Source organism: Gobio gobio, assembly GCF_949357685.1.
Source record: "Gobio gobio genome assembly, chromosome: 2".
Classification (NCBI taxonomy): domain Eukaryota; kingdom Metazoa; phylum Chordata; class Actinopteri; order Cypriniformes; family Gobionidae; genus Gobio; species Gobio gobio.
Genome location: NC_137098.1, coordinates 60,075,894 through 60,099,405, shown reverse-complemented (window position 1 = coordinate 60,099,405; position 23,512 = coordinate 60,075,894). Strand labels below are relative to the sequence as shown.

The 23,512-nt window shown below is 37.3% G+C and overlaps 1 protein-coding gene across 1 annotated transcript in view; it reads left to right on the top strand.

Moving 5' to 3' along the window:
- Window positions 1-23,512, top strand: part of rgs12a (regulator of G protein signaling 12a) — a 62,261-nt gene that overhangs the window by 12,765 nt on the left and 25,984 nt on the right. Inside the window, exon 3 of the mRNA XM_079841904.1 lies at window positions 2,391-2,492. Within this exon, the coding sequence (XP_079698030.1) occupies window positions 2,391-2,492 (102 nt within the window). The remainder of the gene's footprint in view (window positions 1-2,390; window positions 2,493-23,512) is intronic.

Below are 23,512 nucleotides of genomic sequence, written 5' to 3'. Positions count from 1 at the left end.
AGAAGTGCACAGATAAATCATTTATAATAAACACTACAATTATTACATAAATAATAAGAATTGTCCATTTTGATTTCATGGCAACTTTAAAATGGCATTAACCTTAAGTAGTGATGATTGTAAGCACTGAAATAATGTTACAATACAATACAACAATGTAATGCTCTTTTTACTGATTGCAAACTATTGTTTTTCTTCTCTCAAATAGATCCTAACTCTGTAAGATAAATCAAACTAGACAATCTTTGCTTTGTCTTTGCTGTCTGCCCAGCGGTCAGTCTTATGGCAGGTTTATTGCCACCATGCTAAGTTAAAGGGCTTAATACAATGAGTCAAGGAACAGATGGTGCTGCGAGTAACAGGCACAGCAGATGGAGCTATTGGGTTGATTAGTGCAGTTCAATATGATTACGCCGGATGGATCAGCTTTAGCTTTATTAACAAGGTTGGGAGTCACCTAGCAACAATTTGTCAGCCATGTAAAGGAACAGATGAAAATTATTTCCTTCCTTTCACTGAGATGATTTATTGCTGGGTCATCTGTCTCTCTCTGACATGTTAAGTTCTTCAGATTTAATTTTAAAGCCTAAATTTTAGAGGATTTTTTTTTTAAATGGAACACAGAGTATTAACATTTAAATTGTTAAACATTTCATTTAATAATTTACATAACTTTTTTTAAAACCAATTTTAATGTCAGTGCCCTAGTGAAAAAAAAAACCTATAGCAAAAGGTATTTAAAATGCATTTATAAAATCCATTAACATATTTACTGACATATCGCTTGACTTACTGATATAAATATTATAATTAAACTTTATTTAGAGTACTTTATTGCACAATGCACATTTATTAATATAAAACCTAAATGGTGTTTTAATATCACTATTAGTAAGGATAATATGATCTCTGTATATCAGTCTTTAAATGCAAGATATTTAAAGTGTAATAACCCAAAGTATACTTGCAATAGTTCCACTTTAGCACAATTAAAGGGATAGTTCACCCAAAAATGAAAATTAGCCCATGATTTACTCACACTCAAGTCATCCTAGGTGTATATGACATTCTTCTTTCAGACGAATACAATCGGGAGGTATATATATAAAAAAAAATGTCCAGGCTCTTTCAAGCTTTATAATGGCAGTGAATGGCAGCCCAAAATTTGAAGCCCAAAAAGTGCATTCATCCATTATAAAAGTAATCCATACGGCTCTGAGGGGTTAATAAGGGCCTTCTGAAGCGAATCGATGGGATTTTTGGAAGAAATATATCTATATTTAACACATTACAAAAGTAAAATATGTCACTTCCGGCAGACCATCTTCTGTATTCAACTAACGGAAAAAGCGTAACTGGCGCTATGATGACGTCGGGCCGTAGTGTAAGTGTTTTGAACTGCGAGAGGCGTTACATTTGAATGCTAGAGATTTTATTTGATAAAGTTTTAAATATGGATGTTTTTCTTACACAAACCCATTAATTCGCTTCAGAAGGCCTTTATTAACCCCCACGGAAGAGTACGTTTATAATGGATGAATGCACTTTTTTGGGCTTCACATTTTGGGCTGCCATTTACTGCCATTATTGGATTAGCCCTGGTTTGGATTAGCCCAGGACATTTTTTAATATAACCCCCGATTGTGTTCGTCTGTAAGAAGAATGCCATATAAACCTAGGATGGCTTGAGGGTGAGTAAATCATGGGATAATATTTTTTACAGTTTTTGGGTGAACTATCCCTTTAAATACAATTAGTTTAGCAGACTTTAAGGATATCAGTTTAGTCTACCAAAAATACAATTGAAGGGTATTTATGTTAATAATATGTAAATGTATTTGTAGTATACTTGGCATAAAATAAATCTATTTCTAATACATTGCGTAAAATATATAGATTTTTCACTAGGGTGGTGTTGCAATAATATAATCAATATGTATGTGTTACATTTTTGTGAAAGTACGTGAAAAACAAGAATTTTTGGTTGCACTTTATTTTAAGGTGTCCATGTTACAGTGTAATTATACATTTAAGTACTGAGTAATATTAATTAACTACATGTTCTTATAGGGTTAGGGTTTGGTTTAGAGTTAGTCGCATGTAATTAACTACATGTAACGTGTAACAAGGACACTGTGAAATAAAGCGTAAATTACATTTTTGAAAGAGCCATTTTGATTTTTTTGTGGCGTTAACCTGTTATGTTGTTTACATTCAATATTTTGTATTAAACTACAAATTAGTTTTAAGCAACACTGATAAAAGAGCATTGTAACCAATTGTAATTATTTCTTTTTTATGCCACTGTAGACACATTAATGTTATTCACTTGCATTCTGAAGGATTGTACATAAAATGTATTTAACTCTGATCAATGTTTGTCCTCTCAGGGATCTTTATTTTGGGCACTCACAAGGGGACGTTCCTCTGTTCGAAGACCATCGGGTCCAGCTAAACGACTCAGTCTCGCTCATTCACTTAATGACCTTGAGGTAAGATATAGCAGTTTCTGCCTTGCTTTCAACTAAGCCACCCGCATCATACTGTAAAATCATAGTTTTGTATTTGCTGCAGTGCTGATGCATGAAAACAGAGATACAGGTGTGTCTAATTGTTTAGTTATTAGTACATAGAAAGGTCAGTCAGTCTGTATCATGTTCCAATCCTGTTTTCAATTCATGCTTTTTATTTCTTTTCTCTCTAAATACACAGAGTGGCCTTTGTGATGCTCCATTATTCTCAAGCACAATCATGTTTTTTTTTCTGTTTTCAATAGACAAGGATACCCATGAAACTATTATAAACACTTGGCACTCTGCCTGACAGTGATAGTACCATTAGTACTGGGCAAACTGAAAACACACATTACTTTGAGCTTCAACCCTCACTACATTATTACTATTATTATTTTTAACTAAAGAATCTGAAGTCATGCGGCAGCTTTGTGTGATGAACAAAGTACTAATGGTACAATCACTGTCAATTCTTATTCACTGAAAATCCCCACTTCCCATCCGTCACCAACTTTATTTAAAGGATTAGTTCACTTCAAAATGAAAATTTCCTGATATTTTTCTCACCCCCACCTCATCCAAGGTGTCCGTATCTTTCTTTCTTCAGTCGAAAAGAAATAAATTTTTGAGGAAAACACTCCAGGATTTTTCACCACATCATAGACTTCAATGGCAACCAAAATGTTGAAGGTCCAAATCAAAGCAGTTTCAAAGGAAGGGCTTCAGAGGCTCTGTGCGATCCCAGACGAGGAATAGGGTCTTATCTAGCCAAACCATCCGTCATTAAAAAATTAAAAACAAAGTATATACTTTTTAACCTAAATTGCTCATCTTGCGCTGCTCTGCGGCTCGCCACAGATTGCGCAATCATGTCTGAAAGATCACGCTAGACGTAGACGCAAGTACCGCCCAAAGTGAACGTGCGAAGACTAATACAAATGCCCTTTACCAAAAAAACACTCCATCTTCAACTTCAAAATCATCCAACATCGTTCTTTTATCTTTTTTGCTAACAGATGTTTGTATAAGTCTTCGCACGAGTGCTTTGTAAACACGGGGGCGGTATCTTTCTGACGTGATTGCGCAATCCGTGGTGTGTTGCAGAGCAGCGCAAGATGAGCAATTTAGGTTAAAAGGTTTTTTGTTTTTTTGTTTTTTTGACCAAGACAGATGGTTTGGCTAGATAAGACCCTATTCCTCATCTGGGATCGCACAGAGCCTCTGAAGCCCTTCCTTTGAAACTGCATTGATTTGAACCTTCAACATTTTGGTTGCCATTGAAGTCTATGATGTGGTGAAAAATCATGGAATGTTTTTTCTCAAAGAACGTAATTTCTTTTCAACTGAAGAAAGAAAGACACAAACATCTTGGATGAGATGGGGGTAAGTAAAATATCAGGAAATTTTCATTTGAAGTGAACTAATCCTTTAAATATTTAATTTAAAGGCTACAGTGGAAACTCAAAGCAAGAGTTTAGGAATAACAAAATCGTCTGTTGGTCAAATAAAGCGATCATATGGCCTTAGAAAACTAGGTTGGAAAGTATATATCGGAATATCGCTAATGTACATATCGCAATATGCATATCGCAAGGGCATGCAATATCGGATTGATTTTAATAGGCTACTTCAACATTACGAAAAGTGTACGTTTTAGGTTAATGCATATAGCAGAGAATAGACTGTGCACATGACTGTTACTTATGTGACTTGCTTGATGTTAAAAAGAGTTATTAAACACAATAAGTTGCGAAAAACAACTCCTTTGCAGTCTCGAGCTGTCTGCTCTCTGACACACACACCGAAACGTGCGCACAAGCCATTCTTTTTTTCGTGTCTTGTTACACACTCGAACAGTCAAATACACACACAGTTATGTCAAAATGGCTGTCTTGATGAGTATTCATGTAAACACAGTCGGTTATGCTTTAAGTGAAAGATATCAGTTGGGGAAAGAAATAGATTTTACACACTTAAAGAAATATCGTATCGCATACCGAATATCACATTATTTAACAAGGATGTCGCATATCACATTTTTCTTCAATATCGCACAGCCCTATTGGAAAGTAATACACTACTGTTCAAAAGTTTGGTGTCTGTAAGATTTTTTTATGTCTTTGATAGAAGTAAATGCTCATCAAACGTTTACTTGAACAAAAATACAATAAAATTGTGAAATATTATTACAATTTAAAATAACTGGTTTCTATTTGAATATATATTAAAATGTAATTTATCCCTGTGATGGCAACGCTGAATTTTCAGCATCATTACTCTAATCTTTACTGTCACTGTTGATCAATTTCATGCTTTCATGGGCGGCAGTGGCTCAGTGGTTCATGTAGGTTGTCTAAACCGGAAGGTTGGTGGTTCAATCCCCGGTTCCACCTGACCAAGTGTCGAGGTGTCCATGAGCAAGACACCTAAACCCAGCTGCTCCCGACGAGCTGGATGGCGCCTTGCATGGCTGACACCGCCGTCGGTGTATGAATGGGTGAATGTGAGGCAATATGTAAAGCGCTTTGGATGGCCATGGGTCTGTTGAAAGCGCTATATAAATGCAGTCCATTTACCATTTACCATTTCTTGTTGAATAAAAGCACAAAAAAAATCATACTAACCCCAAAGTTTTGAACTGTAGTGTATATCACACAAGCCAAATTGACTACTTCTGTGGTGCCTTTTTGGTGTTTTTGTTAAGAAAAATTAACAACACACCAATTTGGAATAACAAGAGAGTGAGCAATTGAGGTTTAGTACAGACTGAGACTGATGAGTACATTTCATACCTTTAAATGTTATTTTGTGCACACAAATAGAGCCATGTGATTTTTAACCAGCACATTTCTCGAGGTTTAAAGCTAGAAAAGGGTTGTCACCTCTCCAAGTGTGCAATCTGAGAGGAGTAGGATTTCCCTTTGGCTTTTCCTGGAACTTGAGGCAGCCTTTTTCACGGACCTAATGCCCCTCTGGTGGTCAGGCAGTCTGGAAAGTGTGGTTATGAGAACATCAGTCACGCTGGTGCTCACCAGGAGAACAAGAGCGAGAGGGAGGGGATGTGAAATGGAGAGGTTTGTTTGGTTGGAAAATGCTTGGTCTAAGCATGTTTTTTGTTGCTAGATAACATCTCAATGAAAGGCCATTCAGTTCATTTCAGTAATGTACTCAGCAGTTTTGTGCTGCTAAACTAAAGGATCTGCAACAAAATTTGGCTTTTACATAGTAGAAGTATCATAACACCGACAGTGACCCTATGATTGCTGTTTTATTTCTTTCTCTTGTTCAATCTAATTTCACTCATTCATTGATGGATTGTAAACAATCTCTTCTGTACACTAATAGAATGCCAATTCAGTGCAACTCTCAGTCAGATCTGTACGACCTGATATCAGCAAAGGAGGAAGTACTCTTTAGAACACCTTGGAAGTCTGTTTTATGAAGTAAATGAGAGGCGTCCTTCATGATGGCCGAGAGTTTGGACAGCATCCACTCCTCAGACAGCACCAAGACTGAGCCAGGCGTCTTGATTAAGCTGTAGAGTGTTTTGGCAGCTCTAGTCTTGAAGCTGCTTCCAGCACACAACCGCATATAAGATTGTTCCTGCCACTACTGAGAATCTTTGCACACACACAAAGCGTTTGTATTTGTAGCCCAGTATGTGGAACTCTATTGCACACTTTTTAGTATGCAGCAGCAGTGGAGCCCTCTATGCTGTTGAAGACGGACAAGGAAATGATACCAGTTTGGACTTTATCATCAAAACTATTATCAAATGCTAATGAACACAACTGTATGTTGTTGCTGTTGATAGTTTTATAGCACATGGTAGATTTATTTCCCAAGGGATTCAGCCGATTTACAACAGCTGTAGGTGTGTCATATCAATGATGAAGAATTGTAATATTGCAGAAAATCCATCCACTATTAATTTCTGGGAATTTTCTCTTCCAAAAAGCTAACAGATAGAACTTATAGTTCTACCGACTGTATATTAGTGACTGCAGGAAAACTTCCAGTGTTCCAATATTGAACCTTCCTTTCTTAAGTGCGACATGATCATCTTTAAAAAGTCTTTACAATGTGAGACAGGGGTGTCTGATCCTGCTCCTGGAGGTCCACTGTCCTGCAAAGTTCAGCTCCATCCCCAATTAAACACACCTGAACCAGCTGATCAAGCTCTTACTAGGCATACTAGAAACTTCTAGGCAGGAGTGTTGAGGCACTTTGGAGCCAAACTCTGCAGGACAGTGGACCTCCAGGATCAAGTTTGGACACCCCTGATGAGAGACATCCGAGGGGTCAGCGTCCTTGCTGATAGATGCTGTAACTACCCTCCCCCTTCAAAGAAGGGTAATTAATAAAAGCCTTTACAACACAATCTAACTCAATTTTATTGTTTTCAATCCATAAATGTTTATAATGGAAGTTTACTTTACTTACAAAGTTGGTGTTGCATTTAAACGAACAGTGGATTTCTAGTTCCTAGCTTTCTTTGGTTGTGACTGAATTGGGAGTGTAAATGTAGAAATGACTAATTATGTAATTTTACATGTGTTCTGTTTTGTGAGGATTTAGAGTTTATGTTTTTGGTGTTACCGTTGTGGTGAAGAGTGGAGCTTGTGCTTAGGTTGAGGATTGGGTATGTGAAAACAATGAACTTTGTTGCTTAGTTGAGCAAGTAATGCACTCATTACATAACTTCCATATTGTAAAAATACTACCTTTTATATAACTAAAGTGTGGCGTGTGCTATTGCTAGATAGTATATAAGAGTTGAGTCTATGTGGCTGACGCAACACTAAACAAAAGTTAGTTTTTTTTATACAAGGACATTTCTTTTAGCATGCTGCGTGCCAGTTTTAAGGTTCGGTTACTTGTATTGAATGTTTGAAATCCAGTCATTTCAATACGAATCCATACAATTAGGAATTTCGCGTGAGGGTGAAAGATTTCCCCATGCAGATTTCAAAATGGGTTCATGCGGATTTGCTAGATTGGCCAACAGAAAGCTGCTTGGTTTGAAAGTGACTTCTGTGAGCTTTACTTCATACATCGCCACACTATTGACGATAGAGAATATCACATTTTCAACATGAAAATGTCACAATTGTTGTGTCAGCGACCGCTGTAAATCCACTTTTTCTCAACAAAAAGTTGAGAATATTTAAATTCAGAAACTTTTTCTGCAGCCCACTATTAACTAATGAGAATCTCAGAGAGGAGTGTCCAGTTCTATTCAATTTGCTGTATTCCTGCTTGATTTCAAACTGACCCGACTCTTTTCACACTCACACAACTCACCTTAAACATTCCTGTTTGTCAAACGCTCTATCAGAGCTTTCCCTAGGTCATAAGAACGCTTAAGAAAACATTATGCAAGTGAGAAAGTCAAGGCAAAGACGATCATGTGCACTGATATAACTGGAGTGCAAGGTTATGAGATGCATTATGTGAATGCTTGGCTAAAGAGATGCGTCTTTAATCTAGACTTAAGCTGGGAGAGTGAGTCTGACCCCCGAACATTATCAGGAAAGCTGTTCCAGAGTTTAGGAGCAAAATGTGAAAATATGACAAACATGCCTCGAAGCATAAACTTCAACTTTTTTGAGTTTCCTTTCAAATCAACATGACATCACAGCTTTTGTCGGTAGGTTTGAGAGAGTGAGGATTTATTGCGAGCGGAGTTAGTGGGAGGAGGAATCCGTCTGAAGCGCAGAGTGATAGGAGACGGGAGGAGGGAAAAGGGACGGAGCACAGAAGGGAAAGTCAGACAGTCTGAATGCTGGGACAGAGCTGGAACTCAGAAGATAGACACATTCACTTCAGCTTCATCCTGTGAACTCACAGAGCGTGCGGCTGAATGGACATGCTTATTTACACTGGGTGTCTACAGGAGCCCTGAGGACTAATAATACTTACGAATGGAGCCAACATTAACTCTTCACTCCACTGTAAGTTCCCTCCCGAAGTCACGGCATCTGTTTTGGATGAAACTCTGTGCATGTGGCTTGTTCTTCATGTATTTAGAATAGATACGAAATCAATTCTCCAACATGATACATTTGTGCATGTGTGGTCTCGCATTGGAATGTTTTGATCAGTGTGTGGAGTAACTGGTTTTGGGGAAATCTTCACACTTACTAAACTTGAAGTAAACCGTACTTGAAACGGATGACATCAATGCAGGATTTCTCAGCTGGACTCAAACTTTCCTCTTGTTCATCTGGGTTGGTCTTCTACACTGAAACGGCTATGTTAAATATAGCCTGAAGCGGTCTGTCAACTCTTCTCTAAGCGTATTCCCTTTCACACTCCTTGTTGCCATTGCAAATCACATAGTGTAATACCTTTGTACAAATACCATTGCTTTACTTGTTCTTTCTTTAATTTGTATGCGTTTATATAACATTGAGGTCCATCCATGAGGTCACCATCATGACTTAACATTCAAAGATCTACTACTCCCAGATGAGGCAAAGCATGTCCTATCCTTTGACACAAGTCTGTACTTGGTGTTCATTCTTCTTGGATGATTTGTCAGTATTTGTCCTTATTCCACGTGGTTTGACAGTTGCATTTCTGATTCTTTGAGCGCAGGCCACCTGTTCTGCTAAAGGGCGATGTTTTCTTTCTCTAGATGCGTGGCCTCCCTGTGCTCCCAGGTCTGGTAACCTAAAACCACAGGCTATGCGATTATTCCGCTGTCCAACAGAAATGTTTCCTTTGACCTGATTTCGCTTAAAAGGGCCATTCACACAAAGGATGAAAACGAACTATAACTATACCGTTTTAAGAATCATTCTAATCTTATGAGAATAGGGAAATCCACACAACAACTTTAATGATATTGACAAAGAGGAATAATTTTCCAACCGATAGTGTTGTAGGACTCAAGAGCGGTCTTGGTCTTGAGACCGGTCTTGAGACCATTTTTTGAAGGTCTTGGTTTTGTCTCGGCCTCGACCATTTGTACACGGTCTTGTCTCATTCTCAGACCTAGAGGACTCTGGATTTTGCTTTAAGACCACAACTGCTGGGATATTAATAAATTGCCAGTGCATTGTCTGATTTATTTATTAACATCATTAATGTGATTGGGTTATTTCATTTGATTGGTAACAGCTCTATATAGTGTCTTATTTTAATTATATTTATTGATTAAAAATAAGTAATTTCTTAGGCAGTAATGTGGATCTTTATGAATTTAAAGAGTACTGGTCTTGACTCGGTCTTGGTCTTGTCTTGGTCTCAAACCCTCAAAGTCTTGGTCTTGGCTTGGTCTCAACTAAGCCTGTAGCACTCCTCTCAGAAACTGAAGCCTCCACGCCTCGATCGCCCTCAGGTTGTCGGTCCCAGTATAGCTCATAAGCCCCGCCCCTCCGTATATTCTAATGGACGCGAGACAAACTAAACAATCAAATTACACTTCAAATAATTTTTTCCAAAAGTTGGTTTCTGTCAGTGTAGGCAGTTTTTATCATATAAATAAGTTTAGTTTTAGTTCGTTATTTGATGCAATAACGGGGGATGTGACGTCATGATTGACAGCTGAGATTGACGGCTTCTCTGAGTGAAGTTGTCACTGAGGCACCAACAGACTTTTTTCGGGATTTTCGGGAGGAGATTGGAGCTTTAGCTTTAATTTCTACATTTCCATAACTGTTTATTTCACACCAACATAATGAATTGTTCTTAATCTGCGAGAGTGTGGGCGGGCTTTTGATATCACGGCTATACTTCCTGCTCTACTGCGCAGACTCCGGTCCCAAGATGTCAGCGCCATATTCGGACCTCTGGAGGCTTCAGCTACTTCAGCGGAAGCCAACGAAGTCGCGTTGTCCATATTTTTTTACGGTCTATGGTCTCAACACACATTGGTCTTGGTCTCAATTTGGTCTCGGATTAGGTGGTCTTGACTACAACACTAACAGCCAATCAGAAAGAGCTCGAGCATTTAAAGCGATAGATTATGTAACTGCAGCTTATAATAAGCAGAACATTATCGTTTGTTGGTATGGACACAAATATATATATCACTTTTACTCACATATTTTTCTTACAAAACCCAATCGATTCACTACAGAAGGCCATTATTAACCTACCGGAGCCGTGTGGATTACTGGATGGATGCACTTTTTTTGAGCTTCAAAAATTCGAAAGCACAGTTCACTGCCATTATAAAGCGTGGAAGCGTCAGGATATTTAACTCTATATATTTAACTCAGGATATTTAATATAACTCTGATTGTGTTCATCAGAAAGAAGAATGTCATATACACCTAGGATGGCTTGAGGGTGAGTAAATCATGGGCTAATTTTCATTTTAAAGTGAACTAATCCTTACAGTATTCAAATAACACAGTATTCAAATATTCAAATTTATTTTAATTAATATTACAATTTGAATAATAGCCTATATATGGGGGTGGTTAGCATTTTAATTTAGATCAAGTCAAGTGGTGTTATTGTCATTTCCCTCCTGTGTGGAAGGGGAAGAAATAAAAAGCAGTTGGATTGTGTTTATATATTAATAATAATTAATTTACTCATTAAAGTCATCCTGCGGACATTTTGGAAGTTTGATGAGGCCCCCTGGTTGAGAACCACTGCTCGGATAGACTGTACGATGAATAATAAGTGTGTTTAAGCACATACATCGACCAAAATGTGAAATTAATCTGCGTGAAATTAATTTTAAGGCCAAAACCCTGCTCACCGCATCTGCATTCACCGTGTCCACCTGTTGCTTCTCCTTCACACAGTCTACAGACAGTCTACACTGAATGTCCGAGGTTGCATTGTGTCCAGTGTAGGCAGGGTGTAACACAATAAATCAGCGCATGAAAGCTTTTGAGGAGTGTCTGGTTCAAATGGACATACACCATTGTTGCTCATTAGTGACTAATTGTTTCAAGACATTGACTTATACAGATGAAAGCAATTGTCCTCTGGTTCTGGTTAATGGTCTGGTTTTGTTTGATGTGGGTTAAACACCCACACTCTTTTTTTGTTTGTTTTTATTTGTTGGCGTTTTGGACGCAGCCAGGGGGCTAATTTTCTCTCTTCAGCTCAGCTCTGTTTTTCCTGTTTGAGCCATTTAACAGTCATTTACTGCTGCGTATTACCTTTCATTATTAACCTTTTCAAATCAGCACTTTATACTTCAGCAACCTTATAGCTGCCACTGCTCACATGGACCGTAGAGACAGAGCGACAGGCTGCCTCTGTCATTTCTGACTTATAACAAAAAACAGAACAATGTCTAAAAGCTGATATGTGGCTGGGTGTACAGCAAACCAGCTAAACAATACCCTGAACCAAAAACCCAGAAGTTTTTATAAGCTGTTGACCCAAAAAACAAGCGTTTAAGGATACAAAAGTGGATCCAGGCAATTGAGACAGAGCACGACATGTTATATTACACTGAGAACTACACCCAGAGGGGAACGTAACCAGCCTCAGGAAATATAACATATAAAACTGACATTTGGATATTTGACTTAACAGTGATAAAATGTTAATGGCACACATAGGCATACTGAGTGTCAGGATCCCAAAATGCACCCATTCTTCCAGCTGAAGCTTCACGTCTTGATGCCTGTATCCACTTTGTCTCCTTAAACGCTTGTTTTTTTGGGGTCGACAGCTTATAAAAACTTAGTTCTGTGTTTTTTAGCTTGTTTGCTGTGCACCCTGTCACATAGCAGCTTTTAGACATTGTTCTGTTTTTTTGTTACAAGTCAGAAATGACAAGGAGGCAGCCTCACGCAATACAAAGTCAATGGAGAGAGTTGGATTGTTTTCCCCCCGGTGTGGGCATGGCCTAAATGCACTCTGTCTCTATGGCCCGCCATAATTTATGTGCTTGGCAGCTTTCTACATTTGTGATGGTTACTTTGGCAAGAACATGACATGAGGATGATAGATACAAATGATTCAGTTTTCAGTTATTCCGTCCTTTCAAAACTAGAGAGCTGCCTTCATACATAGCTCCCCTGTAAGACAGCAAAAAACAAACAAACAAAGAAAACACATTAATTTTGTTTAATATTTTAACTTGAGTGAAGTATAATTGATCTTAGAATCCAGCATGACTAAATATGGAACCCCTTAAAATGCTGTCTAGGTAGGCAGCTCACTAGGTTTTGGAACACAGGTATTGATTAGAGTCTTGCACTTGTAGTGCTTTAAAGCCTGACGAGAGCAGGGGTGCCGTGTAAAAGTCCTTCAAATATATATATATATATATATATATATATATATATATATATATATATATATATATATATATATATATATATATATATATATATATATATATATATAAATTTATTTTATTATTATTTTTTTTTAAATTTTCAAATAATTCTCTCTTTGTAAACTTTGTTCAATGCATGCGAGTGCTGCCGTATGTTCGAATATGACCAGTCATTTTCGCCGTCATCACCCGGGTGTAGTGCCAGAAGACGCGAATGAGAAGTCGCGCGCGCTGTGAGAAAATGTTTTCTCTGTGCACTCATCCGAAAGCGCGCACACGTCTCACAGCGCGCAAATATTGAGTTCTCTTTCTTGCTCTTGAACGGACAAACTCACACAAAAAGTATGTCCACATGTCCATCTTGATGAGTATTCTAGCAGACATAGTCTGTATATGCCTTAAGTAAACTTTATACAGTCGAGAAAGACGACGCATATCCGTGCATTAAGTCTTAAAGGGGCAGTATCCTTTACTGCTGTCTGTTTAAAGGTGAACTATGTAAGATTTTTGCAGTAAAATATCCAAAAACCACTAGGCCAGTGTTATATATTTTGTTCAGTTGAGTACTTAGAATATCCCAAATGTTTCCAACTATTTGTAAATCGTGAGAAATTGCTATTTTAACCAAGGAACCGGGACGTGTGAGCTATGCATTTGAGGGAGTCGCCTATCGATTGTGCCATACCCTCGGTTTCCGGTTTTATTCTGCAGAAACGCTTTACTCTCACTGCAGTGTGAACAAGTGTCATAGCAGCCACAGAGCGAACGTCATAACTTCCTTTTCAACACACTCAGATATATCTAATACGATAAACAGAGTTGCGTTACCTCATACTCATGACTGGAAAAGAGGAAGTGGCGTCGGCGACTGTGTCATAATAAAAGTCCCGCCGGCGACTATGCCATAATAACAGTCCCGCTCTTCAATCGCTCCTGCGGCCTTGCTCAGCTCCACAACACTCGGTCCTGCTTCTGCTTCAGACTACAGTAACGTTAATAATCGCATCCATGAACATGATTTCTGCCCGATCCTGACTATCCTGACTCTTTTCCACAGGCTGTGAGGTAAAGACCACATTTCCCAAGATTCTGCACTCAAACGTGGCGTCATCAAACTACGCCTTTGTTTTGAAGAGGCGACCTCTAGTGGACGGAAAAGTTACATAGTGCAGCTTTAATGTCAAATAACAAAAGACAAGGACATCACTCACTGCTCTTGATTGAATAGCTTTTGTAAATTGATCAGGATTAATCTTTAATTTATACAGTCAAATATGCAATGTTATTTTACATTTGATACATTTCTGTACCTGAAAACTAATGTTAGACGTACCTGAAAAACCTGAAAGCATAGTTTATTTTATTAGTAGGCCTATCTTTGCTCAATAGTATTTATTTGTGCTGCTGCTTGTATTTAAATTATTTGTTCTTATTATTTTCTTGATTTTTATTTGACAGTAGTCCTTTTTTCCCTGAATATAGCAAATACTGAACCGTACCGAAACCGTGAACCTAAAACCGTGATACAAACCGTACCGTGAGCAATCTGTACCGTTACACCCCTAGCGTAACGTATGCGAGGGGGTGCCACAAAATGGAGGAGATTTTCAAAGGGTGCCATGACTGAAAAAAGGTTGGGAAACACTGCTTTAAAGAACCAAGAGACCAATAGACTAATGCAAAAAAAACTATAATGTAATTCAAGAACTAATTGTGCAGCAAAAATGTTTGAAAAAAAAAGAGAAGAACCTCCATATGTTCCATGAACTCTTTCCTTTATTCCCAAGCCTGCCTCAGGTTGTCTCCTTCCAATACTCCACGATTGCGTTGAAAGCAGTTGGTGGGTATACACTTGGTCACAGGGAACTATATTTGTCAGGAAAGAGATCTACCCGCATATAATTATGAGTGTTAGGTTTCAGTTTGAAAGACCGCTGGTTCGGTACGAAGAGAGGGAGGAAAGAAAGAACGTTTGAAAGTGTATTTGGGTGGGGTCATGGGTTAAGCTTAGATGATGATGGATGCTTTTCCTCCAGGGCTCACCCTTACACAAAGGAGTGGAGAGATGTTTATCCTGTACAAATCGCAGATGCAAATGTGGCACTGTGTAAATGTTTGCAGATATGTCTCTTTTGGGTACTTGTTTAAACGTTCACACTGCTTTGCAATAGTTCTGGCAAAAATCAAAAGATGTCCAGAAAATTGTAATAATTTCCAGATCTGTTGGCTATGACTAATATTATTCTCGTATTGATCTAAACTTTATTAAGATATTAAAGGGGTCATGAACTGCATTTGTTCTCTGAGGTCAACTTATAATGTTGTAAAGATTATTACATTTTAAAAAATTCTCATTTAAAAGTATTAAAGCTATTTTCTATCCTGTTTTTGACCCTCTCTTTCCAACTCTCCGTTTTGATAAGCGTGCCGCATTCAAGACTTTGAATGAAATGCCCACTGCTATGATACCCAACAGTTTTGCATATTAAAATGATTTTCAACACTCCCTATTACACATTCGATTTTGACATTTTTCGATGTTGAAAAACATCTCGTTTCATAGTTGAAACATTTGCCAACAATGTGAAACATTTATGCTTATTACATAAGTCTTGGTTGTGGCAAATAATATGCAGTGTCATGTTTTAAATAAAATGAAACGTGTTGTAATGTCTTACTGATGACGAAACGGAAGATGCCGCTCATTGAAGCTTTTATTCATGATTACAGCAAATGACATGTTCTCTATGCGCTTTCTTCCGTATCTGATAATCCAAAGCATTAACCCCATAAATGCCAAAGGAAATGAAAGAGCAGCAAATCACAACTTTTCACTTTGGCGTTACAGTGTAAATTCTCAGTACATACCAAACGATCTGTATCAGACAAAGCCATAGTGACACATGGTAAAAACACTGTTACTCACACGTGTGTGTTGTGACATTACTGTCGGATTCAGTGTTGCTGGCATTGCATCATCTTTTATTTTCAGTCTGTCTAAAAAGCCTGCGTCAAACTGTGTCTTGTTTAAAAATGAATCCGCAGTAAAACGAAGCAAACAAATGAACATTGCCTTAATACTCGATCTGACTGGAACTTGGTTAAAAATAAAGTTCATCACACTTTCTTAATGTTAGGATCACAAAGATGGCAACTTTCCATAATTTGGCAATGCATAATGTCTTGTAATCTTCAGAGGCATCTCTATGGTTTTGTTTGCTGGAGTAATCCTGTTTGCATCTGTCTTTTATTTACCACTACATGACATGCACGAATCGGTGGGCGGGGCTAAAGAGGCAACGATGTAGATGACGTAATAATGTGACAAAATCTGAAGCGAGCTTGGGTTCAATAAAAGCTGTTTTTGGACTAATGAGGAAGTTTTGAGTTTTGAAACGTACAGGATGTATTTATAGTACAATGAGAGCTTATGTGTCAAAAGCAGAATATAACACAGGATTCACTTTCACTAATTCACAAAAGCAGTTTCAATAAAAACTGGTTTTGAAACTTTAACACCATTCACTCAGCCCACAGTAGACGACACACAAAAGCATCAATAGAAAGTAGAAGGATGCTGTAAGAACAGATCTCAGGTTAGATATTGTACTGTATTGTAGTATTTTGTTTTGTTGGATGTCCTGTCCAGAGGCCAAACATTCCGACACTGTCCTCCGGTTATGACCTCTTATGTGAATGCGGTATCATTTACACCTGGAGACGATCCAGTCATTGTTCCTCATAAGATCCAGGTCAGTGCGATTTTTGCATTTTGTCCTGATGATTACAGGGACGGCCTTCCACAGGCAATGCATTCAAAGTCAGCGGTTAAAATATTGCAGTGGTTTGTTTTATGGTCGGGAAGAGAATACATGGCCTTGGTAAACAATATTTTGTGGTTTCCATTTTGCGCCTGGTTTTGTTTTTCGTTCTGGACCGTAATCAACCAAGTTTCATTGAGATGTTACTGCTTCTGATTAGGTGAATGGCAAACCATAGTGTTTTTTTTTTTTCTTTATTTAAAAAATTCTGGACTTATAAATCGATGAATGCTGGCAGCTAGTATAATGAACACTTGAAGTAGACACATTTTGAGCAAACTGTCTTATCAGGCTTTCCCTTCCTCCGTCGGGCTCAAAGGAAGTCTCCTCTGAGGTCTCTGATGTTATTTTCAGGCAGTTTGTTGTCTGCCAGAGATAAGAGGAAGAGATTTGTTTTTCATTCTAGAATTAGTCTAGAATTCAGAATATAATAAAAAAAAATAGAATAGAAAAAAAAGAAATCAGCTGAAGTAGGAGTGTGTTTTTGGGGCAGTTTATAAAGTCAGATCAAGCATGCTCACCCAACAGAACGGATACTTCCTTAATCTGGAGCCATTGACTGAGAATAAGCGGAAACTAATATTATAAATCTACAGCCCTCTTTATCTCTCTCTCTCTTACATACACACCCAACCCACATACACAAGCTCACAGTGTATTCTCACTCAGAAACTTACACACCAGCCCAGCCTATATAGGGCTGGCAAACTCTATTTTTTCCTACCACAGAATCCCCAAATACAGTTGTGAGTTGGTTTGAAACCAAAATGAAAAAGAAAAATAGCATAATATAATCACCCTTCCCTGGTAGCTTCAGTCTGGGAAAGGCCCACCCATCATGCCCAGTGCAAAGAGAAATAAAAATGTCTAAATTTATCCAGAGAGACTTCTTCAAATAATCACATATGAAATACAAACTGAATATGCTGCATTTCGTCAAGAGGACTGCTGATGAAAATGTTTATTAACCAAGATTTAATCAACGATAACGAAGATAATACGCAATATGCTCGGTCGAGAAAGGGTCCCCAAAGGTCTTGGGTCCCCAGAGAACAAAATTTTCCCCTAGGGCCATTTTCCTGGTTGGATACTCATCGCCATTAGGAACTCTGAAGTGACGTAAACTCGCCGACAGCGACGTCATTTAAGCGCGGCATTCAACAATGTCAACAACTCCGTGGCGTAACACTGTGTCTTAACTACACACGACGCAACACGCAATAAAATATATCTTTTCCATGTTAATTAGAGTTTTTGTCCTAACCAGCCGTCACGTGATGATTCTATTTTAGAAACGGTTTCTATTTCTGTCGTGGCTGGAACAACAACACAAAACATGGCAATGATAATCTCAGGTAGTGTTTATGTGCTCTATTTAATGTTAAAAGCGTGTAATGTAACTTTGAATATCATTTAAGGCTCCCAGCTTTGTAATGTAGTTGTACTAAAAACAACAATGGATAATTCACCTCAGACGGTGAAATTAAACGTTCAAACTGTGAACAAGAATATTCTATGACAAAGATTGTTTTAGTAACTCAGTATGTACTTTTAGTAATGTTTAAATGGTGTAATATTTGTGAATTTGATTATGTACTTGTCAAGATTAATCACTCGTCCGCCCACACGCTGTTCTGATTGGCTGTGGTTTTTGATTGATTTGTCTCATCTCGTAGTCGCATCGCGTCTGGTGTGGACAGACAAGTTGCTTGTCGCTGGAATCTTATCGCGTCGCGTGTAGTTAGGACACGGTGTAAAGGTTGAAAACTGCCTGGACTTCGCTGTCTGTCCATCTATCGCTGTTTTTCATGTTCGTGGAGTAAGTACCCTGCGCGGCAAAAAAAAAGTCGCTGTTTGGATTTGAATAGGCAAATGCTTAAGAGTCAGTGATTTAATCATTATTGCAGTGATTATTATGTTTCTAGCATGTTATATGTTTGGCAACAGTTCTTCTAAGCCTAAATGATTTCTTAAACAACCATGTAGGAAGACACATCATGGCCAGGATGACTGTCGAGATTCATAGTTTTTTCCATCAACAGGTGCATCGATGTTTTGTCAAGATTTTGTATTGACAATGCTAGAGTCAAGCACTGTGTAAAGTCTCCTCCAGCACATCCCAAAGACTTTCAATGAATTTAAGGTCTGGACTCAGACTCTGTGTTTCAAATAGCATGTTTTTGGCCAATCGAAGTAGACTTACATCACTGGTAGTTCCTAATGGGCTGGGATAGACCCTACTCTGAAGTAAGAGATAATTTAGTCCCCCCTAAAAGGCATTCCTATAGCTAAAATCGTTTCCAGTTCTTACGGTGCGAACACACCAAAAACACACCGTGTAGTTACAGTATAGGAACTATGAAAGTGTTTCTCCGGTGCGAAAACCTGTGATGTATCTCACAAACACATGGTGCATTTGATTAGTTTTTATATTTTTCTTCTAAAACTTGTATTGTTAATATCTTAGTAATTTTTTATCATATTTTCATTATGTTTGAGTGAAAAAAGTAGCATTATGAGTATACAATTCACTTTAATCCTTTCAGTAACTCGTAATTTAACAATACTTATGTTATATATATCACTTTTTTCTTATTTTGATAATTGTTGTCACTTAATGTTAATTTCATTAACCAAAAATGAACAACTTAAAAACAAACTGACTGAAATTAATTAACATGACGAAATATTTACTTAATTTAAGGGACATTCTATTCTTTGTCTAAACACTAAAAAATGCTGGGTTAAAAACAACCCAAGTTGGGTTGGAAATGGACTAACCCAGCAGTTGGGTTAAATGTTTGCTTAAAGCAACCCAATCGCTGGGTTAAAACAACCCAATTACTGGGTTAGTCCATTTTCAACCCAACTTGGGTTGTTTTTAACCCAGCATTTTTTAGAGTGTAGGATGCAAATGAATTATCTTACTAAACAAAAAACACACAAAAAAGCGATGTAAAATTGGCAGGGAATAGGTTAATCACAGAGCTGATCGGTTTGAGTTAGAGGAAGTATCCGTTGATATAATGTGTGTGCCAGAGATTAGCTATGATGACTGGAGTAGAAGAATTCAGTTAGTCTGTAGCGTATTGTCATATGTTGGGGGCCGACTGAACGTGTACCAACAAGACTTTTTGTGCCGCTCTCTGATCCTGGGTGGAGATCTTCAGGTATTCACACATACAGTACACACACAATCACCCACACATGCAGTTGCAGTAATGAACCCAAAATCACAGACAAAGAGAAGAAGCCTCCTGACTATGAGTCTCATCAGGAGACTTTCTTTCAGGAAAAAGCGTCCCCCAAAAGCGGTGAGTTTGCGCTACAGCCTTTTTCACAGGTTTAGATCTTTTACTTCTCTTTCTTTTTTTCAAAGCCAAATGATCGGGCTAGGTTAGTCCAGCTGCTTTACTCATTAGCTGTTTTATTTCATTCCTGCACTCCCACACTGAGCAGCTGCGGCAGGGAGTCTCTGGCTCAGCTGGACTTGAGACACAGTCGTTTCACGCTCTGATGTTTCCACAGTTGTGTGTCTGGACGTCTGTCCTCCCTTTACTTTAGTTTCAATCTAGTTCATTAAAATGAGTTACAACACAGGTTTGGTCACAACTTGATTTCATTGCGTTCAATTATTTTACATTTGTAAAATAGACGTTTATTTAATCCAATTGCATCGGAACTGGATTAATAATTTTTCTTGGTAATAACCCATGTAAAAAGTCCAGATTTTGTTTAAACAAAATATTAGTAGGCATGTGTTTGGTAAAAAAGGCACATATTTGAAAATATATGTAATAGAATTATGTATTTTAAAGCTGTATTGAAGTAGAGTAGTTCGATCAATTATATTATAATTATATTTTTAATTAAACATTTTCAATTGAATTACATTTATAGAATATTTTATTTTTTAATGTGTATTCTCGCTTGTGCTTGTGGCTCTTTGTGATTTGTCTTTGTCCGTAAGTATCACCGTAACTTCAGTTTAAACATGCTATGACAAGCCAAGATATTTTGTTTAGACCAACTGCTTGTCTTTTGTAATGGTGTTTTTAGCTGTAGCCTAGAGATAGTGTGCTCTGGCTATGGGTTTTGTCTTTCTTTATCAACAAATGTCAACAGAAGAAGCTAGAATATGTTTGTTTGAATTCGCAGAACATCCTGAATGAGAAGAAAGACCTTACTTGACAGCATAGAGGTAGTGTAAACGGTTTCGACTGAAAGGGGGGGGGGACTCTCATACTGAGAGAATACAGTTTTATTTCTTGGAGGTTAAAAGGGCAAGTCGTCACCTGATGTAGTGCAGAAGGTGGAAATATAAACGAAGCAAGTCTCGGCAGCTTTTGCCACACATGTAGTTGCGGCTAAGGCTGCTTACAATAACATCAATGGAGGTGTGAAGATTCACTAGAAGAAGGGAAAATGGCAGGTTTGGAAAGACATCAGAAGAAAGTAATTTGTGATTGTAAAGAAGACTAAGGAACACTAGTATGTGTGGCCTGAAAATGCAAAGGCATGCATGTCTTTTTGACATCATAAGGCATAACTATGGCTGATGCTTATCGGGATAGTTCACCTGAAAATGAAAATTCTGTCATCTACTCACCTTTTTTGGTCTATACAGTGAAAGTCAATGGGGCCCAATGTTGTTTGTGCTATGAACATAAGTTATACTATTACTTTTCTAAGCAGTTGTACTGTTTATTAGCCTGGATGCCAGCCAAATTTAGCCCCACCCACAACATTTGAGTTCGAGAAGTTCGGTCTGGACTTGATCCGTTGTGGAGCAACTATGCTCAAACCAGAGCTGTTCGGACCAATCAAATTGTCAGGGTGGGCTTTATACGATGATGGACAGATGATCAACAGTAACGTAATCATCACATCACTAAAGAGCGATTGGGTTGAATTTGTTTACTAAATGGAGAGCTTGTTCGTATATGCATCACCTTTACTATTTCTCTCAAAAATGATGATTGTGTTGGTAAGTACTCCGTGTATCCTTAAATTATTTTTACAACACCGGCAAAGATCGTTTACACTCTTCTTCTTCTCCTTCTACTTCTTCCAGTGTGCGTGCAGTTGAGTTCTGTTGACAACAATGCGTCGCTCCATTGCTCTGATTGGTTGTAGGTCTATCCAATTGAGGTCTTTACTGGTTCGGTTGAAACACGCCCCATAATCACAGCCCAATGGAGCAGAATCAGACTCAGATTCTGACTAGAATTGAGTATGATGACGTCAGGCTAACTGTTTATACTAGATGGTTGATAAAACCTAAAAAAATTATCATAGACTCAAGTATCTAGGGTCAATTATATACAACCACATTTTTTTAGTGTACACATAAAACTACAAAAACACCCTTGTGACCACACAGACACACATGTGCCACCTACAATATCTTAGCATCAGAAACCACTCATATGAAAATATGCTTAATTTTGATACATGGACACAGATTGTGGTTAATATTATGTGAAAATATGCTTAATTTTTGTACACGGACACAGATTACGGTTAATATTATGTGAAAATATGCTTAATTTTGATACACGGACACAGATTGTGGTTAATATTATGTGAAAATATGCTTAATTTTTGTACACGGACACAGATTACGGTTAATATTTTGTGAAAATATGCTTAATTTTGATACACAGACAGATTGCGGTTAATATTTTGTGAAAATATGCTTAATTTTGATACACGGACACAGATTGTGGTTAATATTATGTGAAAAATATGATTAATTTTGATACACAGACACAGATTGCGGTTAATATTATGTGAAAATATGCTTAATTTTGATACACGGACACAGATTGCGGTTAATATTTTGTGAAAATATGCTTAATTTTCATACACAGACAGAGTTTGCTGTTAATATTATGTGAAAATATGCTTAATTTTGATACACAGACACAGATTGCGGTTAATATTATGTGAAAAATATGATTCATTTTGGTACACGGACACAGATTGCGGTTAATATTTTGTGAAAATATGCTTAATTTTGATACACGGACACAGATTGCGTTTAATATTATGTGAAAATTTGCTTGATTTTGATACACGGACACAGATTGTGGTTAATATTATGTGAAAATATGCTTAATTTTGATACACGGACACAGATTGTGGTTAATATTATGTGAAAAATATGCTTAATTTTGATACACAGATTGCGGTTAATATTATGTGAAAATTTGCTTAACTTTGATACACGGACACAGATTGTGGTTAATATTATGTGAAAATATGCTTAATTTTGAGACACAGATTGTGGTTAATATTATGTGAAAATATGCTTAATTTTGAGACACAGATTGCGTTTAATATTATGTGAAAATTTGCTTAATTTTGATACACAGACACAGATTGTGGTTAATATTATGTGAAAATATGCTTAATTTTGAGACACAGATTGTGGTTAATATTATGTGAAAATATGCTTAATTTTGATACACAGACAGATTGTGGTTAATATTATGTTAATATTATGTGAAAATATGCTTAATTTTGATACACGGACACAGATTGTGGTTAATATTATGTGAAAATATGCTTAATTTTGATACACGGACACAGATTGCGGTTAATATTATGTGAAAATATGCTTAATTTTGATACACGGACACAGATTGCGGTTAATATTATGTGAAAATATGCTTAATTTTGAAACACAGACAGATTGTGGTTAATATTATGTGAAAATATGCTTAATTTTGATACACAGACAGATTGTGGTTAATATTATGTTAATATTATGTGAAAATATGCTTAATTTTGATACACGGACACAGATTGTGGTTAATATTATGTGAAAATATGCTTAATTTTATACACAGACACAGATTGCGGTTAATATTATGTGAAAATATGCTTAATTTTGATACATGGACACAGATTGC